Raw genomic sequence first — 27,583 nt, 5'->3', positions numbered from 1 at the left:
TCCCAGGAAGAATTTCACGAAGTCCCGCATCGTTCTGAATTAGGCCCTGTAGTTCTTTTACAAGATTCAGGTTTAAGTCTGTCTCTTTCAAACATCCCTCTTCCCGAGGGCTTCCTTTTCTGCATTCGTTTGGCACACATTGGCTTAGTGACCTGAATCCTTAGCAGATTAACAGCAGGAAATGTTGTCTGGCCGCGCGCTGCCAACATCTCATATGTGTGATGTGAAACTCTTTGTGAAAAAGCGAGCCCAATGTTTTTGCCAGGAAGAAGCACGCTTCACTGAAAAGCTATCATCTACCACGGTACATGGCTCTGAGCACAGAAGTCTGATTTCAAACAGAGGCTGAAATGGTGACAACAGATGAAGACAGGAACAGATTGTGGCTGAAAGAAAAAGGCATCTTTCTAAAAAAAGGCGGAGGGGCTTCACGTGCGCAAACGGACTCTTGCCGTGTGTGTGCTAAAAGTATTTTTTCAGAGAATCTCTGTCAAACCTAGGTCGACTCTACTGCATTTGAACTCTGCTACTTGCTTTGGTTGTGCTGCACGCCACGTCTATGGTAACACGTAACCATCATGTTTTGGCCTCGGATGTACTAAACTGTACCAGTGTGCCCAGTGCCTGCTGAAAACCATTTTGTATGTGTTTGCAAAGGATAATCGAATGCACCCTTGGTTTACTGATAATAATAGCTTTTTCAACCGTTTCCCCCTTTTACCTGTACGGTGAGATTTATTTTTCACAAGAGACATGGGATGATTTCACTGCAGATGAAATAGGCATCAGTGGTATGTCAATCTCTATACCAAATTTCAGCATTAGAAAACCTAAATGTATTGGGCTTCTTATGAAAAGGGCCTACTAATAATCGCCAGCATTTATTGGTTATCGTTTCCCATGGGCTAGGCAATACGTATGCTTTCCTGTGTTTTATTTAATGCAACAATCCTATGAGTAAGGACCAATATTATTTCCATTTTTTAATGAAGGCAGTGAAGTTCAGAAAGGTTCAGTGACCATCTCACCTCACAGCCAGCTAGTTGTAGAGCCAGGGTCCAGCATTGGGGTTGTCTGATGTGCCTCACTTAGAATAGAAGGGTGGGAAAACCGACTTGAACTGGATAGGAATAATATCTTTAAAATTACATTTTGAAGATATTTAAATAATGCTAGATGAATTCTCAGTTTCTAGACAGTTGAGACATGGAAATAAATCACTGTTGTGGGACTTCCCTGGTGGCGCGGTGGTTGAGAGTCCACCTGCCGATGCAGGGGACACGGGCTCGTGCCCCGGTCCGGGAAGATCCCACATGCCGCGGAGCGGCTGGGCCCGTGAGCCATGGCCGCTGAGCCTGCGTGTCCGGAGCCTGTGCTCCGCAACGGGAGAGGCCACAATAGTGAGAGGCCCATGTACCGCAAAAAATAAATAAATAAATAAATCACTGTTGTGTTTTAAAACTTAGCAAGACCAGGAAGTGGTCCCAGGTTCATATTTTAACAGGCCACTTCAGATCTTTATTGCTAACTGAACTGAGTTTAAGAAAGTGACAGAATAATCATTGATTGACTTAATAATGTGAAAAGAACTATTATGGTTTTCTAAAAAGCTGATTGCTTGTGAATTTAAAGAAAGAGCTAGCAAGATATGTAACATCTAGGCAGAAAAAAATCATCTCTGCTTCTCACATCAGCCCTCTGAATTCACTGCCCGGATCACGCTTGGGATTTAGTACATAGACTAGGTCCTGCCCCTCTGGGCATGGATCCTGGCAGTAGTGACGGGGATAATGGACTTCCTACTGTGCTTATTAAACTTGGCATTGAAAGTACACTTGAGACAGAAAGCCCCAAATGGAAGTAGATGCGCACAGGGCAGCTGGGGCCATATATTGCTTCTTAGACCTTCCTGGCCTCAGATCTCAAGTGTTTTTGGACTGTTGTCACAGACCAGACACCATCATCATCTTTTATTCCTCTTGGTATTTTCTAAGTGTAGGTTTTTTTGTTTTTTAATCCACCTAAATTTCAGGGCAGACTGTGTTAGAACGTTTTTCTATCTGACAGAGCAAAAAGAAGACCCAGGAAAAAATAACCTACACAGAGTCCAGGTGTCCGATTTAGGCTCAAGTTTAAGCTTAGCTAGTTTGCTGAGCTCTCCACGTGCTCCTATAACACCAGGCAAATTGCGTTGCCATCGTTTAGAAATGAAGAGAATTCCAGTTGACCTTGAGAAGTGAGGAGACTGGAAAAGCATTCAGTGTGGAAATATGCAATTAGGGAAGGAAGCATGAAAAAAAATGATGGCATTTTTCATCGAGATTAATCGAAGATAATGTGAGGAGAAATTCCTCCTTCAGATTCATGCCCGGAGTGTTTATTAGGCACATATGTTGAATGTCTTGTGTGTTTAGGACACTCTGTCGGGGGCATTAAAAAGGTTGCACAGTTTCCTGTCCTCAGGGAGCAGAAATACAAGTTCACAAAGTGCAACAATACACAGAAAGATATAATTTCAGAAGAAAATCAGCAGTCCAGTTGAAGAAGATACATGATGGAAAGAATAAAGTGCTTACAGGCTGGCGCTCCCTCAAATTTCAAAGCAGCTGAAATAAGGGTACGGAAGTGTCCATTTCCCTGAAGGGTCTCAATATTATATGTTTCCTTGTATTAACGCACGTGGTATAAGCCTGAGCCAATGTAACAAGAGGCTTTTTTTTCAGCGACGGTTTAAAGAAATGCGCACATAGATCCCGCGGAGCCTCAAGGATATATCCACACGCCCTGGTGCTGATGGCTTTGGTTCCCCTGCCCCTCCGCATTTCCCCCCGCCCAAGAAGTAGGGACCATTGATTAGCTCCAGTTCTCAGGCAGAACGACGTGCTCTGCCTCATTTTCTTTGTGATTGTGCAGCTTCAGATAAATAAGAACTGCAGCCCGTCTTTCTAAGGCGAGAAGATTATACTTGACTTTACAAATTTCTCTAATTTCAGCTTTTAGCCTTTCCCCAGGCTGATTCATAGCTTTGTGAGACTGAAAGAAAAGACAGATTCTGTTGAAGTCTTGTGCTGAGGTTTAGTACGATTTGTGCTACCTGCTTGTGCGCTCACGACGTGAGCACAGACCAAGACACGATTTCCAGGGACTTGAGGATCAAGGCGGCGCTCATTTCAGAGGACGCGTCCACAGGTGTGCCGTCTCCTGGTCAGCTGTCAATCAACAGCAGCTCCTCCCTCCATCCTCCCCTGGTGGGTTCAGTGCCCAGTGTTTGTTCCTCTCCATCACCTCCCTAACCTGCTGGGGAAGATGTGAATTCTTTTACTTGTTCACAAAAGAGGAAATCAAGACATTTGTTAACCTACCTGGGTCATTTTTTAGTAAGGTAGCAGGTTCTTGAGTTAAAGTCTGTATGTTTTAGCTCTACCGAGGGAGAGCTAAAAAAAAAAAATTCGAACTCAAAAACGTTTCTATTTTGTGTATTTCGTTCATAGCTTTAAATGCAGGTTCATTGTTTGGCTGGTTTATTGGTTGGTTTTATAGTTTGGTGGTTTATCACTGCTCATTTGTATCATTTTATTTCAGCATGTGGCTCGTTTTTCATTTCTTGAGAAATTAACGTTTCTTAAGAAAATTTGTTGGAAAGGGTGTCTTAAGATTTTAAGACTGTGTGTGTGTGTAAATAAAGTTGATCATAATGCAGCTATCAGTGTTGGTACAAGAAGGCCTGAAAGAAACTGGTGTGGATCTAAATCTGAAGAAGTTACACATTTCCTCAAAAAGAAAAGAAAAGAAAAGAAAAATTGCTTTAGAGTCCTCCATTTAAGAATTTTTAAGTTGTAAACTTAAGTGTACCTTTCAACCATGCCTGCAAATGGGATCTTGAAAACATACAAAGGCCTTGTGCCCACCTTCAGAAATTCTGACTTATTTGACCTGAGGTGGGTTCCTGGATATTGGCATATTTTAGATGCTCCCAGGATCCACGGTTGAAAAACCACTAGTTTAAAATTTTGCTTTGGCAACATTGGTTATGATATGCTAGTGAGAAAAATTTTAAGTTTCATCACGTTACCTTTTTATTCTCTTAATGGCATTTGACCAAAATGAGGCTCCATAAAAAATAAATATAGGAGGCACGTTGCCACCAGGAGTGTCTTTATAGTCAGTCGGGATATAAGGCGAGCGCACAGAGAGACAGCTGTGACAGAAGGCAGAATATAGAAGGTGCCCTCTTGGTACCATAAAGTGCTCTAATGTCCAAAGGTGAGAGAAATCACAGTTGGCTGGGAGGACAGGAAATGCTGTAAAGAAGTGGGACTGGAGAAGCATTGTGAAGGATGCGAGTTGACAGGCAAAATGTAAGGCAGAGCACTTGGGGACATTTAGAGCATCAATATGGGTAACACCTGTAATGGACTGAAACACGTCAAGCCTGATTTAGCCCGTGGGTTCATAGTGATGATATAAGACAAAAATCCTGATTGATGACTCCTGGATGGTGCTAGAAAGCCAACTCGTTATCTTGAAATTGGATAAAGGAAAAGGTGTGAGCATTGATCCTGGCTTCCGTCATCAGACTGTGTCACTGGATAAATCATTCTGACAAAGAGAAGTGTCTCTTCATAGACATACTCCAACTAATAAATGGGGGACCAAGGTTCGGATTCGAATATCCCCATCTTGCCACCTCAGATTAATGGGTCTAGGGCAACGATCGTTAGTGACTGCTAATATCACAAAAAGGCAAGAGTTAACTTTCTGCCTCGTGGTGAAATTGCACAGCATCATTTATGGAAACCAGTCGAACAAGAATGTGGTCAAGCTTCTAGATTTCACTGTCAGTTTACAGGAAATACAGAAGACAAAAGAACATGTTAAATTACACCATGGAGATGCAAACAGCAAGTCTAGACTGAGCGAACTCTACAGGCAAATGACCTGGTCTCCTAGACAAGTTAATTTCAAGGGGAAAACCAACATAAATGGAGAACTTGCAGATTAAGAGAGACCAGAGAGATATGTCAGCCGATTGCGGTGTATGGGCTAATCAAAGAAAATGAAAAAGAAAAAAAAAATCTTTGAAATAATTGGGGAAATTAAAGTCCTGACTAGATATTTGGTGATATTATGAACTGATTGCTACTTTTGTTTAGATGTGATGAAGTTATTGAGATTACATTTCTTAAAAGAGCAGAGTTACATACTAAGATAAATAGAGACACAATTACTTGCTGAGATGCTTCAGAGTACCCAGGGGGAGGATGAGTGGAGCAGAACTCCAGAGGAACCAAAATTGCCTTCAGAGGCATTTGTTAAAACTGGGTGATGAGTATGCAGGCTTTCGTGATGCTGTTCTACTTTGGGAAATGTTGGAAATTCTCCCATCCTAAAACATTCTGTAATTAGTTTTTTAAAGTTGTTAGACAAATAAAAGTACAAATAAAAAATTTAATGTAAACTTCCAGGTGATGCCGGTTGATAAGACCTTGAGAACCAGTGTTTTACCAACATTGTAAAAATCTTGAATTATCTTGGACTTGCAGGAAGTTTCATTAATGCTGCAGAAAAGCTTATTTCATCTGCTGTGTTTGAGTGGTGATGATGGACGTATCCTCGTCTTCTCTATTTGAAAGAGAAACCCAATTTTAAGTGGAAAAAGAGGGTAGAGAGAGGGCAGTCCACCATTGGTTTGTTACTCCAGGAAAGCAAAGTCCACTTTCCTTAACGTCCAGGTGTTAAAAGTCAATGGTTATGTAGACTGCGAATGCATCTGAGTCAGAGACGTGACTTAACAACTCACAGGAAACAGCAAATGAGACTAAAAGCTGTTCATCGTCTCCAGTTAAGTAAATTACCCATTGATTTTAGAATACCTCTGTCCAAAAAATGTTTTTTAATCTACTGAATTCTGTTTTTTTTAACATCTTTATCGAAGTATAATTGCTTTACCAGTGGTGTGTTAGTTTCTGCTTTATGACAAAGTGAATCAGTTATACATATACATATGTCCCCATATCTCTTCCCTCTTTGCATCTCCCTCCCTCCCACCCTCCCTATCCCACCCCTCTAGGTGGTCACAAAGCACCCAGCTGATCACCCTGTGCTATGCAACTGCTTCCCACTAGCTTCTACTGAATTCTTGACTCATTATAGCTGTTATAAACATACCCAATGAAAGTAAGATGCCCAGATTTGATGACTTAATGAACATCCTATCTTTGGGAACCGAATATTTAACATAAATTCTCTAAAAGGCCCAGTGACGGTTGAGCTTTAGTCATATTTTAGATGTTACTACCTAAAGATGCACACAATGTCAACATGTAGAAATAATTGACTTGAAAAGTTAGATAATGCACTAGAAAAAAATGACCTGAGTAAGAAGAATCAAGAATCTGGGGGAGTTGGGAGTGATTGCGGAGGGGATCCTGTCTGGGGCTGCAGAATAGTCCCATTTGGTGTCCTGTACCGACTCCATCCATCGCCAGGGTCTTTCTCATCACGTGTGCGGTGGAGCTCTGAAGCCGCATTTGGGCTGCACGGGCGAGTGAGCTGTGATCATTAGTGATGTTGGCCGTGAGCACAGGTGCCCAGTTACAGCCTCAAGCCCGTGATCACCTGGCTGCATGGAGTCATATATCCTCACTCAAGGATGAGAAGGTGAAGGCCCGCATAACGTGAGAGACCTTTCCAGTGTCATCCAGCTGGCCGGCGGCCGTGGTGATGTTTGGCAGATAGGAATTTCATTGTTTACATATAACCATCTATAGCGGATTCTAGACAACCCGTCTTAGTTCTTAGGGCCAAAACAAACAAACAGAAACAAACCCAAAAACCCTTCAGAGAGAAGAATGGACCACTATGTTATTGTCTTAAGGACTGTTTATAGTGTTCAAATATGTTTAAAATAGTAAGAAAAAATCTGGTCTGTTCAAGAGAGAGCTGTGGTTCATTAATAGTAATCAAATGGTGAGAAGCCAGAAAATTAAGAACCAGTTAGTACCGTGGTCTGTGCTTGAGCTAATCATTCCACCTGTTAGACAAAAGGAAGAAGACAGCAGCCAGAAGACAGCTAATAAAACAATGCCCAAGGCCGCCGGCAGCATGACCAGAATAATTCCTCCACTGAGGGCCTGGCTGGGGTCTGCTGCTGGCTCAGAGGATGTAGAAGGCTTTGTAGAGGAAGGTTTATTGTATTTGTTTTGTTTTGGTTTGTTTTTACTCATTGAGAAGGTACTTGGCCAGACGCTGGTATGTATTTGTGTGTGTGTGTGTGTGTGTGGTGTTGTAGTTAAAGCAGTTAAACAGTAAGCAGATAATTGATATCTGAAGAAAGAGCAGGGCATGTTAATACTAAGGATGCTTATTGGTACCACAAGGAGCTATCTATGTGCTCCTACCACAAAAATGCCTAGTGAGTTCTGTATTACGTATTCTGCCATTTATCAATCACGTAGGCTGATAATATCAATGGCTGACGTTTGTGGGATGCTTGACGTGTTATCACTGGACCAAGTTGGAATACTTTGTTTCATTTTAATGTCAACCATTACAAAGAAGTAGATGGTTTCATACCCGTTTTACAGAGGGAAAACTTCGAGGTCCGCACAGCTGCAAGGGACATAAGGAAGACTCAAAGCCAGGTTTACCTGTTAAAGCCACCGTCATAGGCAGCACTAAGACTGCCTCTCCCATGTAACTCTTCTGGACCTCTGTGTTCTTATCTCTAAACTGGACATCATACCAATGGAAGCATCAGAAGAACCAGTTGTTTTTGGTGCAAACTTTATAATTTGTTAAGCGTTATTCAGAAGAAATATGCTGTTATTTACAAATAAAGGATTTAAACCAGCGAGCAGCATTTCATTGTCATACCATTTATTTATATCCATTGAACAGTGTTACACAGTTGAGCTAACATGTAATTTATTTTCATACATTATTAAACTTCTTTCAAATACAACATTGATTATTCAGCTGGTTACAATTCAGGCTTCAGTTTTGTATCCTACATTTATCTTTTCTCCTAAATAGTCATGCTTGAGGAGACTAAGTAATTTCCAGTATATTTGCGGTTGCCCGGTAATACATACCACTTACACGTCTTCTGGATACTTACTCTTTGGTATGCCCATTGTTTATCAATTTTCTTATTTTTCTCTTACTACATTAAATCTTAAAGACAAATACACTTAAGGTACGAGATGTGAAATGTTGGTACTGCACTAACAAAACGTACTTTAGCTTAATTGCTTCCGGTTAATCCATCTCAGACTCCAAGGCCAAGTTTAAAAGACCTTTGATGAAAATATGATACTGTATATCACCATAAATTAAGCTGATGGATTTTTTTTCCCCAGATGACTGCCTTTTTTCTTTCTCCAATTGACTGCTTTATGGCCAAAAATACAGCACATATGTCTACATCTTACATTTATAAATGATAATTTAAATCTTTAAACTTAATGAACATGTTTGTTATGTTTAATAGAAAGGATTTTCTCTAAAACAAAAAATTCAGAGAAAGTTGAACTCTGTGATACAAAATTGAAATTTGTGGCTGTAAACAAAAACTAATGAAGTTTAACGGGCTTCAGAAGGTGATCCACAGCTAGACTTTCTCAGTAAGGACTGGGGTAGAAAGTTTGCAGGGGACTTCCGCCTGAGACAAGGAATGGGGTTAGTTCTTCTCAGGCTCAGAACCTGATCACGGCGGGGAGTGAGCGTGGGTATTCTGAAACACAGCTGTGGTCGGCCCTTTAATGCTCTCACCGTCAGGATTTTCGTGTTTCACAACGTATTTGAGGCTTCGAGCACCACTTCATTTCCCCAACTACTTCCGTTTCGAAATCATCCGCAGGTCGCCTGTACTTACTCACTGACAGGAGTTATTTTTTTATTTATTTGTTTGTTCTGTAGGAGCTGCCTCTTATAGGATTAGGTCCACTTTATTGAGCCTTTTTTCTAGTTAAAAAGGAGTTGGTAAAGTGATCAAACCTGCTTGTTGTTTACTGAACAGTTACAATGAGCAATATTTTACGTTTTACCCATTTTTGTTCGTGGCAATTGAGAGAACATTTTTGGTGTGTGTTGACTTGTTTTTCTGTTTTGTTCTCCACAGAAACGCTCCAGAGGCCAAGTGCTGTTTGATAAAGTATGTGAACATCTGAATTTGCTAGAAAAAGACTATTTTGGGCTTACATATCGAGATGCTGAAAGCCAGAAGGTGAGTGGTTGAAAGCAGTACAAAGTATTGCGGCTTCAACTGCGCTTCACTGCAAGAAAGTGAACTGAAACTGAATTGGTAAATCGTTTTCTCCACCTCCCCTCGTGCTCCCACGCCCTCAGATTTATTATCCAAGGCCCTAAATGCTGTTAATCACCTTATTTCTTCATGAAGGAAATTATTGACAACTTCCTTTAATCTTGAGTCTTTTGGAAACAGTCAGTCAGTCAGTGTTTCTGCTTTTCATGCTTGAGTTCTTTATGGTTCCAGAAAAGCATTTTATATGGTGCTTTGGGGGGATGATACATTTCCATGGATTTGAGCCAATGGGAATCACATAAATTGATAATTATACAGAAAACATGTTCGCTGGATGCCATCTTATTAATTCATCTTATTACACTTTCATATTCTTGCTGAATCACAATGTGAGATGAATCATGTACAGACCTGATGTAAGAGGCAAGCAGTTAATGTATTCAGTCCACGTTTAATGATACATGTAACACCTCTGTAGACTCTTATACCTGCTGCAGTCTCTTCAGGCCTTTATCTCACTTATCCCCCCAACTGCCTGAAAGATAAGGAGGAAGAAATTGTTTCCTTAATGCTGGAAACTGAGCCACAGCAATTGTGCTCATTAAATGTCACTTGTTCTGTTGTCGTTTGTTAGTGAATCATACTTTATCTTTACTGAATTCCGTGGATGATGTCTAACTTCATTATTAAACACCTGAGTGTTCTAATGAGGAAAATCGTAAGTGGCAAGTGTTCATTTGTTAGGAAAGCATTCTAAGAAGGTGCCTTAAAATCTATAATCGCAGAAGTCGCTGCATGGGACTGAACGGCTAGGACATCAGTGGTCAAGTTACATGCAGAGTCAGCTCTCTGTGTTCTTGGGTTCTGCATCTGCAGATTCAACCAACAGCAGATCAAAAATATTTTTTTTAATTCCAGAAAGTTCCAAAAAGCAAACTTTGAATTTGCCAGTGCACCAGCAAGTATTTACATAGCATGTCCATCGAATTAGGTATTATAAATAATCTAGAAATGATTTCAAGTATATGGGGGCGTTGCATAGATTATATACAAGTACCGTGCCATTTTATATAAGGGACTTGAGCATCCTCAGATTTTGGTGTTACCTGGGGTTCTGGAACCAATCCCCTGTGGTTACCAAAGGATGACTGTATCTTTAGCTCATGCTTGTAACTTGTTTGAACATAGAATCCACCATTTTTTCTCCTCTGTTTCTGTGCTAGCTTGAATCCCTGAAGGCACTTGTTGTAAAAGAGAAGAACTTTGTCAAGCCTGAATTGTGTGTACACACATCTTCTCATTAGACCAGAGCCTGGGCCCTCGCAGGACTAGCGAAGGGGCACCAGATGTAGGGGAAGGACCCAGCTGGGGGACCCTTCCGGCAGCCACTCCTTCTCAAATACGTTTAGTTCATCTCTACCCAGTCAACACTAAGTCATCTCCATTCTTCTCTGATTCATATTCAGACTCTCACTTCTTTTTCAGAATTGGTTGGACCCTGCTAAGGAAATTAAAAAACAGATTCGAAGTAAGTTCTTTTGGATTATTATGTGTAGAAATAGGAAGATTTTCAAAGAGTGGGGTTATCTGAAATGGTAGCTCATACCCACATGGCTGGTGTGAATACGGTATTTTGAAAAACAGATTAAGATCTCAAATTTTATCTTTGACAGGTTGGTCTCGCTCAGATACCCATTAGCAACTATTGCGACCCGGGAATAAAATGACATGACACTTGACCTATTCTCTTGCCTGTTCAGAGCTGTGAGATATGATTTAATCAAGTGATGCCCCCCATTGACAATCATCTAAAAGTCTCAAACTTAATTATTAATGTTGTATTAAGCCTAACTGCCACCAAAGTATGCAAGGCAAGCAGTAAAAGTAATAGTCATTTAATAGCTTAGAAATGGGGTAGCAAGTCAGACTGAAGTTTACTGTCTGATGACATCTTCTTTTCTTAGCCCTAAAGGCAATTTAAGAAACGGACATTTCCTAGCGCACGAATCAATTACATGAGCCACTCAGAAAATTTAAATACAGGTAGCTAATAAGTATTAGAAAAGGTGCTAAGCGTTAGTAATAATTAAATGCTAATTAAAATGTGACATTTTTCACCTGTTCAGATTAGCAAAGATTTTAAAAGTTTAACGATGCCCTACACTGGCAATTTTGTACACAATTGGTAGAAATATAACCCTTTAAGAAGGCACTTTGTGTCAGATTTTATTAAAATTTTAAATGTGCTTATTCTTTGACCCCTGATTTTACTTGTAGAAATGTATCCAGTGTCTGCTTAAGAGAGGAGTGTGTACATGTGTCCATGTAGGAAAGTTCATTATCATACCATTGGCAATAGAAGAAGACTCAAAGCAACTTAAATATCCATTTATAAAGAAATGATAAAATCGATCATGAAATAGCCATACCTTGAAATACTAGGTAGCTGTTAAACAGAATGAGGTAGAATAAATATGTTTTAGCTCTCATTAGTGAGACCTTAGAGAAATCATTCATATTTGTTTAAAATGAGTTATGCATATATAGGTATGTGGAAATACCTATACCTCCAGAAGTGGCACTGCAGGGTAGGGGGTTGAGAAAGAGGAATTTTTCCATTTTTATTTTTAAGCCTTTTCTGTAGCTGTTGCTTTTTACTATGGATAAATGGTAAAACATGGATATACTTTATAATTTCAACTAACTAGGTTAATTTTTTTCAAGCAATTCATTTTTTATCAATAAAATCTAGTTTAATTTTCCAGAACAACTGATTCTATTTGAAGATTAAATTTAAGACCGATTTATTAATAAGAACAGCATTCCCATCAAAGTTACTATTAAAAGAGAGAGCAAATCTTTCTAGTGCCTTTGAATGTTCTGAGGTCTCAAAATACCCTACATGCTAATAAAAAGTAATTAGTAGCGAGCAGTTTGAAATGGCTTAATACTAGATAATATCTCAAAAGAAGCAAAAAATTCACTATGCTTCTAGATATTAGAGAGTCTGATGATTCTTTGTACAACGAAAACATCTTTACCATATTTTTGAGAGGAAGTTGGTGTGGTCACTAATCAGAAACTTGATAGTGAAGTAGTTTGATAGAACTAAATTGGGATTAAAACCAGGGACAGCTACAGTTGTGATAAGAAGGTGAAAACTTCAGAGTCCTAGTAAAAACTTTAAGATGATGAATATGTTCTAAGGATCTTTTTATGGAGTTATTAAAAGCAGATGTGCTGAATATCTTAACATTTCATGTGCTTTAAGTCCTCTATATTCACCTAATTAATAAAACGCTGTCTCGTACTTGGTTGATTTTATAATTACAGAGCACTTTGAAAATATATTACATGTTCAAGGATAAGTCATTGTACTGTTACAAGAAAGGCTGTAACAACAGTTAATTTTCTTTTCTGCTGTTAATGGAATTCTTTTTTTCCTTCATTTCCCATTTATGCTGTCTCCGACCTTCCTTTCTAAGAGATGAAGTTTAGGGGACAACTGGAACATGAGATTTAAAGGATATTTTCCTCATGTAGATTAGGCAGTGTTTGTGACAGCAACATAAAGAAAACCAAGTGACAATCATGCAGATGAAGGAGGAGACAAGAAAAAATTGGAAATTTTTAGGAATGGAATTTGGTGTTTTTATCTATATTCCTTATTGTTGCCCATGCACAAAATGCCTTCTTTCCACAAAAGGGACATTCTATCAAGGCAGAAAAGTATTATCAGAGCTAATGTAATTATTGTACAATCACCTCCTCTTTCTGAACATAAATATCAACAATAAAAGGATCTTTCCATTATTTTTATGCTGTAGGTCCACAGTAGGTCTCTAGAATGAGGTCTGCAAGAGAATGGCAAATGGCAGTCAAGCTGAAAAAGATTTTAAGTTATGAATTTATGAGAAATAGAAAATCCTGAGCCTGAAGAGTTTGTTCTTATGAAAAAATTCTTATTCCAGTCATCTTTTACGCCTAGCAGATCTAAAATTTCTAAATATATTCTGATATAGAGTATATTTATGATATAGTAACTTCATGATATAGAATATATGATATATAGTGATTTATGCTATAACTGTAGTATATTGAGAAGTTTTAAGATTTGGCAGGCATAGAAGACTAAAATTAGAACTTTTTCATAAGAATGAATTCTCTTCAGTGTCACAGTTTTCTGATTATCATAAATTTGGAATTTAAAATCCTATATCAGCATTATAGATGTCATTTTAATGCATTCAAGCTCTTGCATTTCCGTCCCTAACCAGAGCCGTCATCTGATCAGACACAGGCTCACAAACCTATTTATGGCATAACTATGGCCTCCCAGTGATACGTTTCCACCAGATTCTTTACCAGGATGTGTATTTCCGCTTTAATCTGCCTCTCTCGTTAATTTCAAATGTTACACCTCATTTCACTGGATTTTTTTTTCCCTTGATTGTGGTATAGATTGTGTTTTCCATAAACTTTCCCACCGTTTCAAAATAATGTCCTGCAAAACCTCATATTTGATTGGGTTATAACCTTAGGAAAGTAGATTCCTTGGGATTAGTGATTTTCAAAGTACGGTCAAGTGTATTAGAACCATTAGGGTGTTTATTAAAATCACAAGTTCCTGGACCATAATGCACATCTCTGGAATAAAGACCTCTGAGTAGAGCCTAGGGATTGGCGTTTTTAACAAGCCCCTCCGATGCTTCTTAGGCCCATGATCATTTGAAAGTCACTTTACTGTAATGAGGATTTTTGCATTGAAATATCTTTCTTCTATTTTTATTCCCTCTTAGTTTCCAACTTCGAGTGTTTACCCTGAATTTATTATGAGTTTAATTGCATTGCTAAACGATTCATTGGATTCACTTTGAAGTGGATAAAAATTATAAAAGAGCAATAAATCCATTTCCCATAACGAATCCATTAGCTTTCATTCCAGTTGCTTGCGGGGAGACCAGCTCTCATTATGAACCTCATGGCTGGCAGGCATTCCATTTTAGCAGGAGGTGAATAGGAATCAATAGGAAAGTAAAACCAAATCAGACTTGTTAATTTTAGAATAACAAGAGGACGTTTTTGAGAACAGTGGGAAGAATAATCGCTAGAAATAGGTTTGATTGCCAGATATTTTATGGCTCGTAATTCTTACAGCCCACGTTTTGGGAGTGTTTTCTTAGTGGTTTAGAAATGACACGAAACACCCAGTAATACCCGGTCCCTATACCAAGTCCTTTAAAAGGCAACTCAAATGGTGTCCCTGCCAGGTGGACCTCTCAGTGTAATATGAAGAGTGGTGTGCAGAGTAAACCAGAATCAGTGAACAGACTGTGCCATGGATGACAGGAATACAGGTGACCTCTGCAGCTAAGTATTTGCTACTCAAGCAAGAGACCAGTTCAAAGGAAGGAGCCGGGAGGTACTTAGGATGTTGTCCCTTTATTGTGAATGTTTGGGAAGGACTCGGGGAGAGAATGGAGCTTCCAGGAGCCACTGAATGGGAGAAGGGGGTGTTTGGAAGTCTTAGGAGGGCATCTGAAGCATGAGGGCTGGACCACGAGGTCACGAATCACAGAGCAAAAGGAAGACCACGGCTCGGAGGAAAGGCCTCCAGCACCGAAGCTGGGAGACCAGGAGGGTCCTCCAAGCCGCCGTTCAGAGCGAGCAGGGCCTGGGCCCTTGGAGTGTGCTTACTGGGTGGGGGGAAGAAATGGAAACAGTTCCCGGCGAAGGAGCCCCCAGGCTTCAGTAACGTACAGCATTTATTGAAAGGCCAGACAGAGAGACCAAGGTGAAAATCAGTGACAGGGGTGATCACAGAGAGAGTAAATGTCAAAAAGAAGAAAAGGTGGGTTTTATTCTCATTTACGGTGATAAACATGGTTAGGTATACACAACTAGAGAATGCATGGATAAAACGGAGCACTCAGGAAGGCTTGTAATGTCTCACGTTTACATACGGACGGTCTGGGGAGCAGGTGCCTGTGAGCTGGCGTATGGGTGACCCCCTTCCCCTCTGGAGAGGCCATAGGAGATGCCACAGGAGGAGCGGCGGCCGCGTGCAGTGAGGACCGTCCTGATCAGGGGCTGAGGTGGAGGGCTGGGTTTGGTAATGCACAGTACATACCCCCACTGTCTCTTCCATCAGAAATTTCCCCAAGTAAGAAAAGAACTTGCCGAATGGCCCACAGAGCAGCTCATCTCTTAATATGACAGCAAACCTTTCCCATAAAATAAATACATCCTTGACATGTATTATTATGGGATTTGACCTGTCATAACAAAGCAGAAAGGACAAAGGAAATGGGATTCTGTCTGTAATGTTGGTATGTGAGCTCTCCAGAACTTCAGAGGATAGGTCCGGTGAGCCCTAGACTCCTCTGATTGAGGCTTATCTGTCTCCTTTACTTTTTTCCCCTCTTCCCAAGGCCCTTGTCCCTGAGAAAGGGAGGAAGTTTAGTCAATTTCCTTGCTAGTTATAAACCCCAGCAAAGGATTTGATGGGGCAGAAGATTAGAAACTGGAGGAAGTTTCAGAGTTACCTGTGAATTTCACTGAAAGGAGACTTCCCTGTTTTCCATTGATGATTAAAAGTTGCCTGGGTGCTAGTGACTGGGGTTAGGGCTGTTCTAGCCACCGCTTAGTATAATAAGTACAAAGGGATCGTCTGAGACTTTATTCTGATTTTTTCTGCTCTCTGCAGGTGGTGCTTGGCACTTTTCATTTAATGTGAAATTTTACCCACCAGACCCTTCCCAGCTCTCTGAAGATATCACCAGGTATTTGAAAGTTGGCAGTGAAAAAGGCAGGCATGTTAGGAGTCGTGCTCCTGTTAAATTCTCGGGCGGAGGGCAGGCTTACATCTGGTGACCTTACAGTCATCCATGCCGAAATGGCAAACAGAAGGCAACTGAATGAGAGCAAACATCCGATGAGAAGATTTGCCAAATCGTATCTGTTCCCAGTTGAATCTTTGGTGCTAAGCTGATACTTCCCTCTGCCTGACCCTGGTGGGAAAACACACAGAATTGAGTTGCTGTCGTCTACCCACCACAGTCAAATTCGACGGGATTCAGCCTTAAATGATACGACAGTTCCTAGTGCTCCTCCTTCAAAACTTAGAGCAAAAGTGTGTCTTCGGATGCTTATGCCTTTTTCTATAACCAGTCTGACACGTGGTGGCTGTTTTCAAAAATCACACAGGCGTGCACACACACACACAAATGCACATAAACACGTGCACGCCTAAGAGTGTACCTTCCACACCTTCTGTATACAAGGAAGACGTTTCATTCGTTTTAGAGAAAAGGCATCAAGAAAGGACTCTAACAGTCTGGCCTGGTGACTGAGCTTTGAGTATAAGGAAGAATCTCTTTAGGAAGCCATTCTGGGTTTGCTGTGTGTCCCTCTAGGCCTCTTCTAATGCTTTCTACTTTGGAATCCTTGGTTTTTTCACTGTGTTTCGTAGTCAGTTTATAGCCAGTCAGAGTAATGCTGTGCAGTGTGGCCTTACAACCCTTCTTGGCAGGCTTTTCAGGAAAGAGAAATCGCTCAAAAAGCTTTAGTCACTTGCTATGATGAAAAATCGTTTCAGCAGACATGTTAGGAGAAGGGGAAAAACTAGTTCCAGAAGATTTCTTTTATATTTTCATTAAATCAAAAAACAATTTGTAATTTCTTACATAAAGATACTTTTTACTAGTTGAGGGACTATTTAATTGTGGCTAATTTATGGTTAGAGAGCGTATATACACTTTGAGTTGGAATCTAGTGCATGATTCCTTTCCATTTGTGTCATGTGTGTAGGGCCTATGAAATGTGTAGGAATTTTTGTATCTGGATTACATGGCATTTACTTACATCATCAGCTTAAAACCGTATTTAGAGGGGACCTTAACGCTTTATCATATAGTCCTCAGCTTCAACAGATTAATGGTTCGTTTCTTGTGTGAAAGGTACAAGGTATATTGTATTCTTATACTCGTATGCTGGGCCATGAAGACTGTTAATAAAATTCACCAATGTTCCCACTTACCTTGGAGTCTTCTACTGTTAGTATATCTGTCACTCTTAGAAGCAGAATAACAGGGAAGGTAAAAGTCAGCTATTAATGGAGATATTTGCATATGATGTTGGCAAAATTTTATGGAAAACGTTTCACAGTCCCCCAGTTTAGAATTGTTTGCTTTTAGTGATGAGATTTTAAGGTAATAATTCTTCAAAGTTAGTCTTCGTAACGGTTGAATTCTAGGAAGTTATCTAAAGAAGAAAATGAGACCTTGACCCAGGAGAAAGCTCCTCTCGTCAGGAACGCAGGAAGTGGCAGGTAGTGTTCATGACGGCGCAGCCGTTGAGTTACCTGCAGTTTGTCTTGGGCGTGTGGCAGGACCTTTCGTCTAGATAGCAAAATGAGACTTCCTTTAGGTAGTTGGGGCCTAATCGTTATATTTAAGAGCACCATTTTTATATTATAACTTCCCCCACCAGAGATTTTGTTTGACTTTCAACGTTATCTTAATGTTAGAGAGATAGTCTGTAGGTTTCTTTTATTCTGTGTCTCATCAGTGAATCCCTGTATTATTATGAACTTGCCTCTATATGCCCTTAGATATTGTATTTTGTAGCTAAGTATCTTCCCCTGGTATATAGATCCAGATAGAAATGCTAGACAATGTGTCCTAGTGGATTATTCTGCAGGGAGAGCTTGCTTGCCGCCCACTTTGTACTGGGCAGTCTCCTTTCCAGTCTCCTAACGCTGGCTTTCTGCCCGTCCTCTGGCTCCTGGAAGGTACTACCTCTGCTTACAGCTGCGCGATGACATCGTGTCTGGCAGGCTGCCCTGCTCCTCTGTCACCCTTGCCACGTTGGGCTCGTACACCGTCCAGTCAGAACTGGGAGACTACGACCCAGATGAGTGTGGCAGTGACTACATCAACGAGTTCCGCTTCGCGCCAAACCACACAAAAGAACTAGAAGACAAAGTCATCGAGCTGCACAAGAGCCACAGGTTAGCGGCAGGAACCCCAAGAGCGTCCGTTTAAGCTGTGCTCGGTGGGTGGGCATCCCCTGCACCACCTGCTTCTCCCGGGACTGAAGTCAGTGCCTTAAGGGTGGGACTCAGCAGAGTGAGGTTCTAGGCCTGGTACAGTTCTGGGTAGTCAGACTCCTACTCGGGTCGTCCTTGTGATGTTTCTGCTAAAAGCCATTTTCCTGGTATTCTCCCCCCGCCTCCCCCAGAGTACAAATCTTTTGGTGCCTCTGTGGGAACTTGCAAGGGAGCTAAGTGGAAAATATTATGGTTCCACCAGGTTAAAAAAAACAAAAAAAAAAACCAGCATTGTAATACCTCTCATTTTTCCTTATCAGAGGCATGACGCCCGCAGAAGCAGAGATGTATTTCTTGGAAAATGCCAAAAAGCTCTCCATGTATGGGGTGGATTTGCATCATGCCAAGGTACGCATATTTTAAACTCCAGGCCTTCTATCTAATTTTATTTAACAGTGTCCAGGACCCAGTTGTCACAAACGTTGTACGCCAAGTACTGTGTGTGACGCCCACCAGGCACTCAGAAAATTCATGTTCAATTTTAAAAGCTCTCTATAAAGTTTAGATACTGTGACAAATCATCAGTGCTTTGAAATAAGATGGTTATTTTGAAGTTCAGTTAACATTAACCAGCCAGGCTAAGATTGCCTAGTCTATCACAGTGGTTCTGTGACTTCTCCTGGGGACAGCTTTGATCCATCTTCTGAGCTGATAAAAGCTCTGAGTTCCAGAATAGCCCTGCTCTCCATCTCGTCACTGTCACCATTTTATTTTATTTATTTTTTTGCCTAACTTGTCTTTTAAAGAAAGAAAAAGAGGGAAGAGATGAGATAAGAGGGCAGAGAGAACTGGACAAGCACTATAGTTTGGGGTTTGTTTTGTTTTGAACTTTCTCAGTCACTGCGTGTAATAAAACGGATTCTCCATCCTTACATACAGCACGTTCATTGTAGTGTTTGGTCAGTTTATTTTCAGGACATTCTCTGTAATAAATAATTCTGCTACAAATAAATCCTCTCTGCCTGTCCAAAAAAAAAGAAAAGAAAAGATTGCCTAGTCGACGGGTGAATTGTTGAGGCTGTATCTTGGTTCCAGAGTCTTGCGAAGAGAGAAGTCAGGATTGGGCTGGATTAAGGTTGGGAGGATGTGTCAGCAGCTTTAACTCCACGTCACACTTCTTCCAGAATCTCTGTATCTTTCAACAGTGAGAGAGTGAGCGTATGGACTGTTAGTCTATTATCCGAACAGCTGTGAATAGAAGTGCCATGGAAGCAGAGGCAAGGTTTCCCAAAAACTTCTATCAGCAAAACATAGGAAGTGTGTTAGGCTCTTAGGGATAGGTTCTGGTACTTCAGCAGCACTGAAAAGATCAGTACTTGAAGTTCGGGGACAGCTTCTGATTTGGGCTGACACGAGGATGTCGCTCCTGGGTGGGGATGTGGCTTTACTTCGGGTGGACAGAGTGGTCATGATCACACAGTCCGGGGCTCACAAGAACATGCACTTAACAGGCTGCCAGCCGAGCGAGTGTCTTACACAGTCAAGTTTGGGGCCAAGAAATGAAGAGGGTTTCAGCCAGCTTTGTTTAGGCAAACGTCTCAACAACCCTGGGGACCCCTAGGAGGAAAATCTGTGATGTCTACGTTCTGTTGCTGCTGCATTTGGGGACCTGACAGATTGAAAGTGAGTTTGGACAAGACGATGGTGAGGATCACATGAACGCAGGTGGAATTGGTTGTGTGTGTGGATCATTTTGTCCATCACTCAGGGTGAGCACTTCTGAGGCCTGACGGCCTCCACAAGAGCAGAATCTCTGAGGATTGGCTCTCACCAGGGGTGCTGGCACCCGAGAGCCAAGCTCGTTGACATTTGCGTGTAATTACAGCAGCAGGTGTAGCTCTGTTTACTTGCCAGTTAATTATTGCATGTTTTCACCTACTTTGTGCTCGGATAACATAGCATTTTATAGCTTATGCCAGATATAAGGTAGGATGAGGATTTAAAAAGAAAATAAGGACACGCACTAAGACTGTGTTTCTCTTAGAGTTTTTCCCTACGTGGCTAAAAGATAAGGAAACAAGACAGAAATGAAGGTAGCCTGGAAATTTGCGTGACTCGAAAGCTGTTTTTGAGTTACATGACACACGACGACTCAGTTACTGCCCAGGGGAAAATAAATAAATAAATAAAAGGGGAGGGCCTCCATGTAGGAGAAGGGCAACTCAGCATGTATCTGTGTTCCTATCAGGAAAAATGAAATCACTTAACATGGCTGCAGCGACTGAATTAAAATAGATGGCTGCTTTGTCATTCAATAATGTGATTTGAAATTATGCCAATTAAACCAATTAAAAAAGAGAGAGAATTAAGGAAGGTGCCAATGCAGCCTGTGATAGGATTTCATGTGAATACTAAGCATAACAAATGATTTGGTTATGGACTTCATTTTCTCATGCAGACGCGCTCCATCATTTCAAGAAGGAAGTTTACTGAATTAAATTAGAGCTAATTTCCAGTTAATAAGTGAGATGCTTCTCTTCTGTTGGTAGTATTGAAAGGCCCTGAGCTCTAGGACCTAGTTAGAAATTCGGAACTGTGATCTTGGACTCCACAGCTCTGTATGAAGAATAAATATCCATGTTAGGTGAAGAAGGTCCCTTGGTTTGGAAAACCTGTTCTAAATGTCTTAGGAAGACGGTCTCTGCTTGTTTGTCATTTAATGTCACTCTGAATAGTCTCTGTCAGAGTCATTTATTTCATATAAGACTCTGAAATGTAGTTATAAATCCATATCGGGTATGCCGTGGACCAGGAGATAATAAAGGATGGGAAAGTTGGAACAGCGATTTTAAGTTAAGAGAATAGTACCTTCGTTTATTTTAATTAGGATAGGCTGAGGCTGTCCAGGGCTTCCTTCAATGCTCCCTGCTAAAGGGAGCATTAAATATGTTTATTGATAGGGAAACACATGTCCCCAAGAAAGACCACGATGATAGCTTTTTTTTTTTTTTTTTTTTTGCGGTACGCGGGCCTCTCACTGCTGTGGCCTCTCCCGCTACGGAGCACAGGCTCTGGACGCACGGGCTGCTCAGTGGCCATGGCTCACGGGCCCAGCCGCTCGGCGGCATGTGGGATCTTCCCGGACCGGGGCACGAACCCGTGTCCCCAGCATCGGCAGGCAGACTCTCAACCACTGCGCCACCAGGGAAGCCCTGGTCATAGCTTTTGATACAGAAGATTTATCAAGCTACTACCTCAATGCTATGGGCTGCGGCAGTAACCTTGATATCAAAAGTATCCTTTTTTTGGTTGCTGTGCCATGAGTGAAATGGAAGCGATCATCAATTTTAAGCTCCACTTATTCCTGCCATTTTCTTTCTTCATTTGCCTTTTCTTCCGGCAAACAAGTAGTGGCTTAACACGTGCTAGGCAGGCGCTGTGCTGACCACGTGGCCAGGTCAGCAGGATAAACAGAGGCTGCTCTCCACCAGCCTGGGTCTGGAGAAGGAATAGGAATGGGGTTAGTGGCAGCACCGCTGGCTCGGGCTTCGGGCTGCGCTGATGATATTAATGCTGTGGGGACCCAGAGAAGTGTGTGTGGGAGACGGCAAGGGAGGATGCATTGCAGGAGCCTCCCATCTTCCCCACAAACGGATTCCACCTTCTTGTGATTCAAAGATACTAAGGAGTGATTTAAAGTAGGTCATAATGGAAGAGGTTGTGAATGCCCAGAGTGCTTGCTACACTTACGTTCTTCATCACAAAGAAAGTGACTCAAGGAGCCGTTACCCCAGCAGCCCTGCTCGCGCAGACATTTCTGCTCAGGACCTGGGGGGTCGCCTGTGTGGTCCTGGGAGCAGGTCGGCTAGATCTCAGGGTCCATCGTGCCCCCCACCCACCGCCCTACTTCCGGCATCAGGTCATAGCTCTGTAAATTGCTCTTTCAGGTTAAAGCCCTTGATAAATGGTGGCGGAGCCTTTGAATTCCCCTCAAGTCTGATTATGTTGTAATATCCTGCCGTCAAGTCCTTCCACTTCCACAGAGTGATTTTCGTGTCTAGTGGAGTGATACGTTTCCAAGGAAAAATATTTCATTTTAAATCAGTTAAATTGTATGTGTAACCTCACAGTTCCCAGAGAGGGACCAAAATATTTATTTCTGATTCTGGAAATATTCGTCTTGTGCTTTGCACTGGCGGGATTTAGGAAGTCGGTCCCTCCCACTCCCGTACAGATGAGTCAGAAGCCCCCTTTTGGATTCTTTCATGTCTCCCTCCCCGCGTTTGCTGGCGCTGCAGTGACTCAAAGTGGGACAGCCCCGCCGATGATTGTGTCTCAGACCTCAGCTTCGCCTCCACAACACCCTGCTTCCAACAACCAGTGAGACACGGGGGGTGGGGACCGCACATCACACACAGCACCGCCTTCTGTCCTTTGTTCTCACCCCACTCACGACCACCACAGATGTTCACTTTACCCTAATTTCACTGGGACACAATATTGAGGGGGCATAGACTGCTCGTGGGGTATCTCCTAAGCTTTATATAACATCTCTGGTGACCTCTGGGACCCCTCATTGCACATCCCTAGGAGATGACCCAAAGATGGACTGTGCGAGCAGCAAAAGAAAGTTGCAAATATAGCATGATCCCACTTTTGTTGGAAAAGAAATCTATATGCATATATTAAATGCATCTGTATTTATGTATGTGAGCCAAGTGGTTAAGTGAGCACCACTGGGCGGTGAGTGTGTGTTGGGGTCCTGTTGGGGAGTACGCTTGTACTTTAAAAAGACTATTTTATATTCAAATTTTACTCTGCCAGTAATGGTATACAAAAAGAGAATCAAGGGCTTCCCTGGTGGCGCAGTGGTGAAGAATCCGCCTGCCAATGCATGGGGCACGGGTTTGAGCCCTGGTCTGGGAAGATCCCACATGCCACGGAGCGACTAAGCCCATGTGCCATAACTACTGAGCCTGCGCTCTAGAGCCCGCCAGCCACAAGTACTGAAACCCGCGCGCCTAGAGCCCGTGCTCCACAACAAGAGAAGCCACCACAATGAGAAACCTGCACACCACATCAAAGAGTAGCCCCCACTCACTGAAACTAGAGAAAGCCCACACACAGCAACGAAGACCCAACACAACCAATAATTAAATAAATAATAAAAATTAAGTTAAAAAAAAGAAACGCAGACCTCTCACTGTTGTGGCCTCTCCCGTCGTGGAGCACAGGCTCCAGACGCGCAGGCTCAGCAGCCATGGCTCATGGGCCCAGCCGCTCCGCGGCATGTGGGATCTTCCCGGACCAGGACACGAACCCGTGTCCCCTGCATCGGCAGGCAGACTCTGAACCACTGCGCCACCAGGGAAGCCGCCAGAGAATCAAGACTTTTTAAAGGAACAAACCCCAAAACACTCATCGGAAATGATGGGGGTCTCTCTATTAGTGTACGTATTAGTTAAAAGCCCTGCCCCTGCTGCCCATATTCAACTGGGATGGACACTTAACCTTTCTGTGCCTCAGTTTTCTTGCCTGTAAAGTGGGAATCATAATAGCAGCTATCTCAGAATTATCCTAGTGAAGATGAACAATGTACGTAAAGTGGTCAGAGCCGTGCCTGGCACTCAGTAATAAGAACTGAGGCTCTGATCGTTACTGTTACTAACACACCTTCACCTGGGTGACCTCTGTGTGCAGTGTTGACATACTGTGTAAGTCCAAGATACGTGGGTGAACAGTTTACACTAACAAACCTCCATAGTGATAAATATCTTCATTCAAAGGCTGTTATTTAGTGGGAATATTTTTTACAGTGCTACAGTACTTTGCATATTTAGATGAGAGCTGCAGGTAGCTAATTATAGGTTCTGACCTGGAGGCTTAAATTGTGTACCCGCCACAAGTGGAAATAGGTGAGATGCTCATCCAGCGTTTCTTGCTGCCATTTTCCAGGATTCTGAGGGAGTTGAAATCATGTTAGGAGTGTGTGCAAGTGGCTTGTTGATATATCGTGACCGACTACGCATCAACAGGTTTGCCTGGCCAAAGGTTCTAAAGATTTCATACAAACGGAGCAACTTTTACATTAAGATCCGGCCGGGAGAGGTGAGTAGACCCCAATTTGCATGTATGTCGGGAAGAAAGTTACCCAAGAGCAAACAAAAACGTAAATTACCTGCTCACACGTTCTGAACATGGCAGGACATAATGAGTTATAGCTAAATGCCTAAGAGAACTTATTGTAGGTTTGTCCAATAAACAGTAATAAATAAGATATTCTCTTCTTTTTTATTGTGTTGTTCTAGTTTTTCCCCACTGCATACATTAATTTAAAGGATTTCCTTTTTACATATTTCAGCGGAAAATCAAGATTCATGAATAATGTTTTGTATTTTTCAAGCTGCGGTATCAAAGAAACTCTTAGTTGCTAAACCTCTTTGTGAATAGAGAATAGGTTTCTTCCAATCGGTCCTGTTGATCTGTCTCCGTGTCCCCTCTCTTGTCCTCCAAATCTGATAGTACCCTAAAGGGAATAGCTTAGAGGTAACATGCATCAAAGTATAAGAAAGATTAGAACAAGTGACACCGGGTATAAATTATGCAAGTTCTGTAGCCTAATGTATTTCTCCCCTTTGTTTTTCAATCAAGAGAGGCTAATGAAAGAATCAAAATTGTTAATTAATCCTTGCTCCTTAGGCAGAAGCATCCATCGATGGTCAACTTATGTCCTCCTTAGTGGTTTGACATAATATATAGTAAATATCTGCTGTTTTCTCATAATAGATAATAAATAATGTCCAAGTTCTAATTAGTATAGTTAATATAATGGAGGCAGTTGAAGCTCTAAGACTGCAGCTCGTTTAGTTTCTGAACATTTTCTGGTACAATATAGAATTATCTCCTGTCTTCAGAATTAACCTCACCACTGGTGGAAAACACAATTTAAAAATCACTGTATGGAATATAACGTACAGCGTGGTGACTGTAGTTCATAACACTGTATTGTGTATTTGAAGTCGCTAAGAGAGTGGATCTTAAAAGTTCTCATCATAAGAAAAAAATTTGTAACTTTGCGTGGTCATAGATATTCACTAGCCTCATTGTGGTGGTCATTTCACAAAATATGCAAATATCAAAGCATCATGTTGTACATCCGAAACTAATATAATGCTATATGTCAGTTGTATCTCAGTACAAAAAAAGTTTAAAGACTACGACTATAAAGCAAGCAGTCGTGTTTAACGTAAATATAAAATCAAACTTGTCTATGAAGACTGAAATATTCTACGAGCTATCTGAAATTAAAGTCATTTTTTAATACTTCCTAAAGATTGCATGTCTTACAACCAAGATATGTTTATGAAACATTAAGTGAGCATCTATATATTGCCAAGCTCTGTGTTGGGCATTGAGAATAGAAAGATAAATACGACCTTATTCCTGTCCTATAGGGAGTTTGTGTTCAGCAGAGAAGACTCATACACTTGCAATTACAGCATCACGATGCAAGTGTGATAATATTCCGTAGACGTGAAATGAGCGTAGATGTTGTGAGGGGCCAGAAGGGGAAGTTGGAGCAGTGCATCATGAGACCACAGTGAGCCATGGGAACTTTAAACTGGGATGTGACATACTCGGTGGATATTTTGGGATGAAATTCAGCAGCTTAGTAATGTGATGTGATAGGACCTAAACTAGGGCAGAGGCTGTGGGAATAGAATGGAAGAAGCACATTTGAGAGAGAGGTTTCAGAGGCAGAACCAGTAGGTCCTGGAGACAGGATGGGGCAAAGATCAAAAGAAGAAAGAAGAGGCTTCCCTGGTGGCGCAGTGGTTGAGAGTCCGCCTGCCGATGCAGGGGACGCGGGTTCGTGCCCCGGTCTGGGAAGATCCCACATGCTGCGGAGCGGTTGAGTCCGTGAGCCATGGCTGCTGAGCCTGCGCATCCGGAGGCTGTGCTCTGCAACGGGAGAGGCCACAACAGTGAGAGGCCCGTGTACCGCAAAAAAAAAAAAAAAAAAAAAAAAAGAGGAAAGGAGAGAGTCCAGGATAATCAGAGGGTTTTGGGTTTGCATGAGCGAAGTCAATGGTGATAATATTACTAGAGAGAAAAAGGGAGAATTTCAGAAAAAAAGATTGAAATTCCTTTTGGGACAGAATTTGGCGGGGGGGTGATCCTTGCATAGTAAGAAATATAAGATTTAAACAGTGTCATCAGCTGTATAATACATTTTATTCAAAGCCTTAGGTCTTGGAGAAATTACCAAGAACAAGGAAGTTAGAGGGGAAAAAACTCTTAAAACAGAAACTCTGGATAATACCACTTTTTGAGGGAGGGGTAGGCGGAAAAGGACCAGAGGCAGATGAGGAAAAACAACCAGAGAGGAGAAGAAGGGCCAGAAAGAGTCATGGATGATAAATAAGGAAGATGAGATTCAGGGAGCCTGGTTCACTCGGATGAGAACTAAGGAAAGTGTGTTGAACTTGACGATCAGGTCTTGTCGCGGCAGTAGGGGTTCAGGAAAGAGCTAGAGCCCCCGGCGGGTAGCAGCAAGGTGAGGAGTGAAGTAGCAGCGGCTTCCCTTCCTGACACTTAGCAGTGATTCTGGTTCTGCAGAAACACGCTCAGAGAAAGTCGTTTTCCTCCCCTTTTTTACAACCATATTCATAGGCTGAGAAGAAGGAGAAGGAGAAGGAATTACTGGTGGCACGAAGGCTCTGAAGCGGTTGGAAGAAGTGGATACAGAGCACAGAGAGAGAGAGAGATAAACGTTCAAAAAGTGCAGGGATCTCTCTCATCTTTGTGCTGAGTAGGACAGAGCAGTAAGAATCTTCCCGGCTTCCCGCTTCTTCCGGGAAGAGCTAGCTGACTCTTCTGTAAAACCCCTGGCCTTAGCATGGCGTGTCGTCCATGTGAGATGCAGGATGAATAAATGGTGGATGGTTTAGTCAAGGTCCCTTCCTCTGGCTTGTCGGTTGACTGGGTCCATTGGACGGGGGTGAGTTTCATGACCGTCCCTGGACAGGAATGTCAGACAGAGGGAGAAAATGGGGAAGGCGACTGCATTTAGAGCCACCCGTCATGTACTTCCCCTTCTCCCCCTGGCCAGTCCCACTCAGTGAACAAGAAACAGAGGTCCGGAATAGCTAAAGTTCACATACCTCGCACAGGACCCCTCCCCTTGGTTCTTTGCCGCATAAATTACTTTTGCTATCGATTATACCAGTAGTCTGGGGGGTTTGAGCTCTTTGGGGAAGCCTTTTACT

At 41.9% G+C, this 27,583-nt stretch overlaps 1 protein-coding gene across 1 annotated transcript in view; it reads left to right on the top strand.

Annotated features, from left to right (window-relative positions):
• Positions 1-27,583, top strand: part of EPB41L3 (erythrocyte membrane protein band 4.1 like 3) — a 210,567-nt gene that overhangs the window by 150,601 nt on the left and 32,383 nt on the right. Inside the window, exons 4-9 of the mRNA XM_060121932.1 lie at positions 9,122-9,226; positions 10,751-10,793; positions 15,972-16,047; positions 18,057-18,275; positions 18,635-18,722; positions 24,270-24,422. Coding sequence (XP_059977915.1) covers positions 9,122-9,226; positions 10,751-10,793; positions 15,972-16,047; positions 18,057-18,275; positions 18,635-18,722; positions 24,270-24,422 — 684 coding nt within the window. The remainder of the gene's footprint in view (positions 1-9,121; positions 9,227-10,750; positions 10,794-15,971; positions 16,048-18,056; positions 18,276-18,634; positions 18,723-24,269; positions 24,423-27,583) is intronic.

The sequence above is a fragment of the Lagenorhynchus albirostris genome, chromosome 14 (genome assembly GCF_949774975.1).
Source record: "Lagenorhynchus albirostris chromosome 14, mLagAlb1.1, whole genome shotgun sequence".
Classification (NCBI taxonomy): Eukaryota; Metazoa; Chordata; class Mammalia; order Artiodactyla; family Delphinidae; genus Lagenorhynchus; species Lagenorhynchus albirostris.
This window is presented reverse-complemented; position numbering and strand designations above follow the sequence as displayed.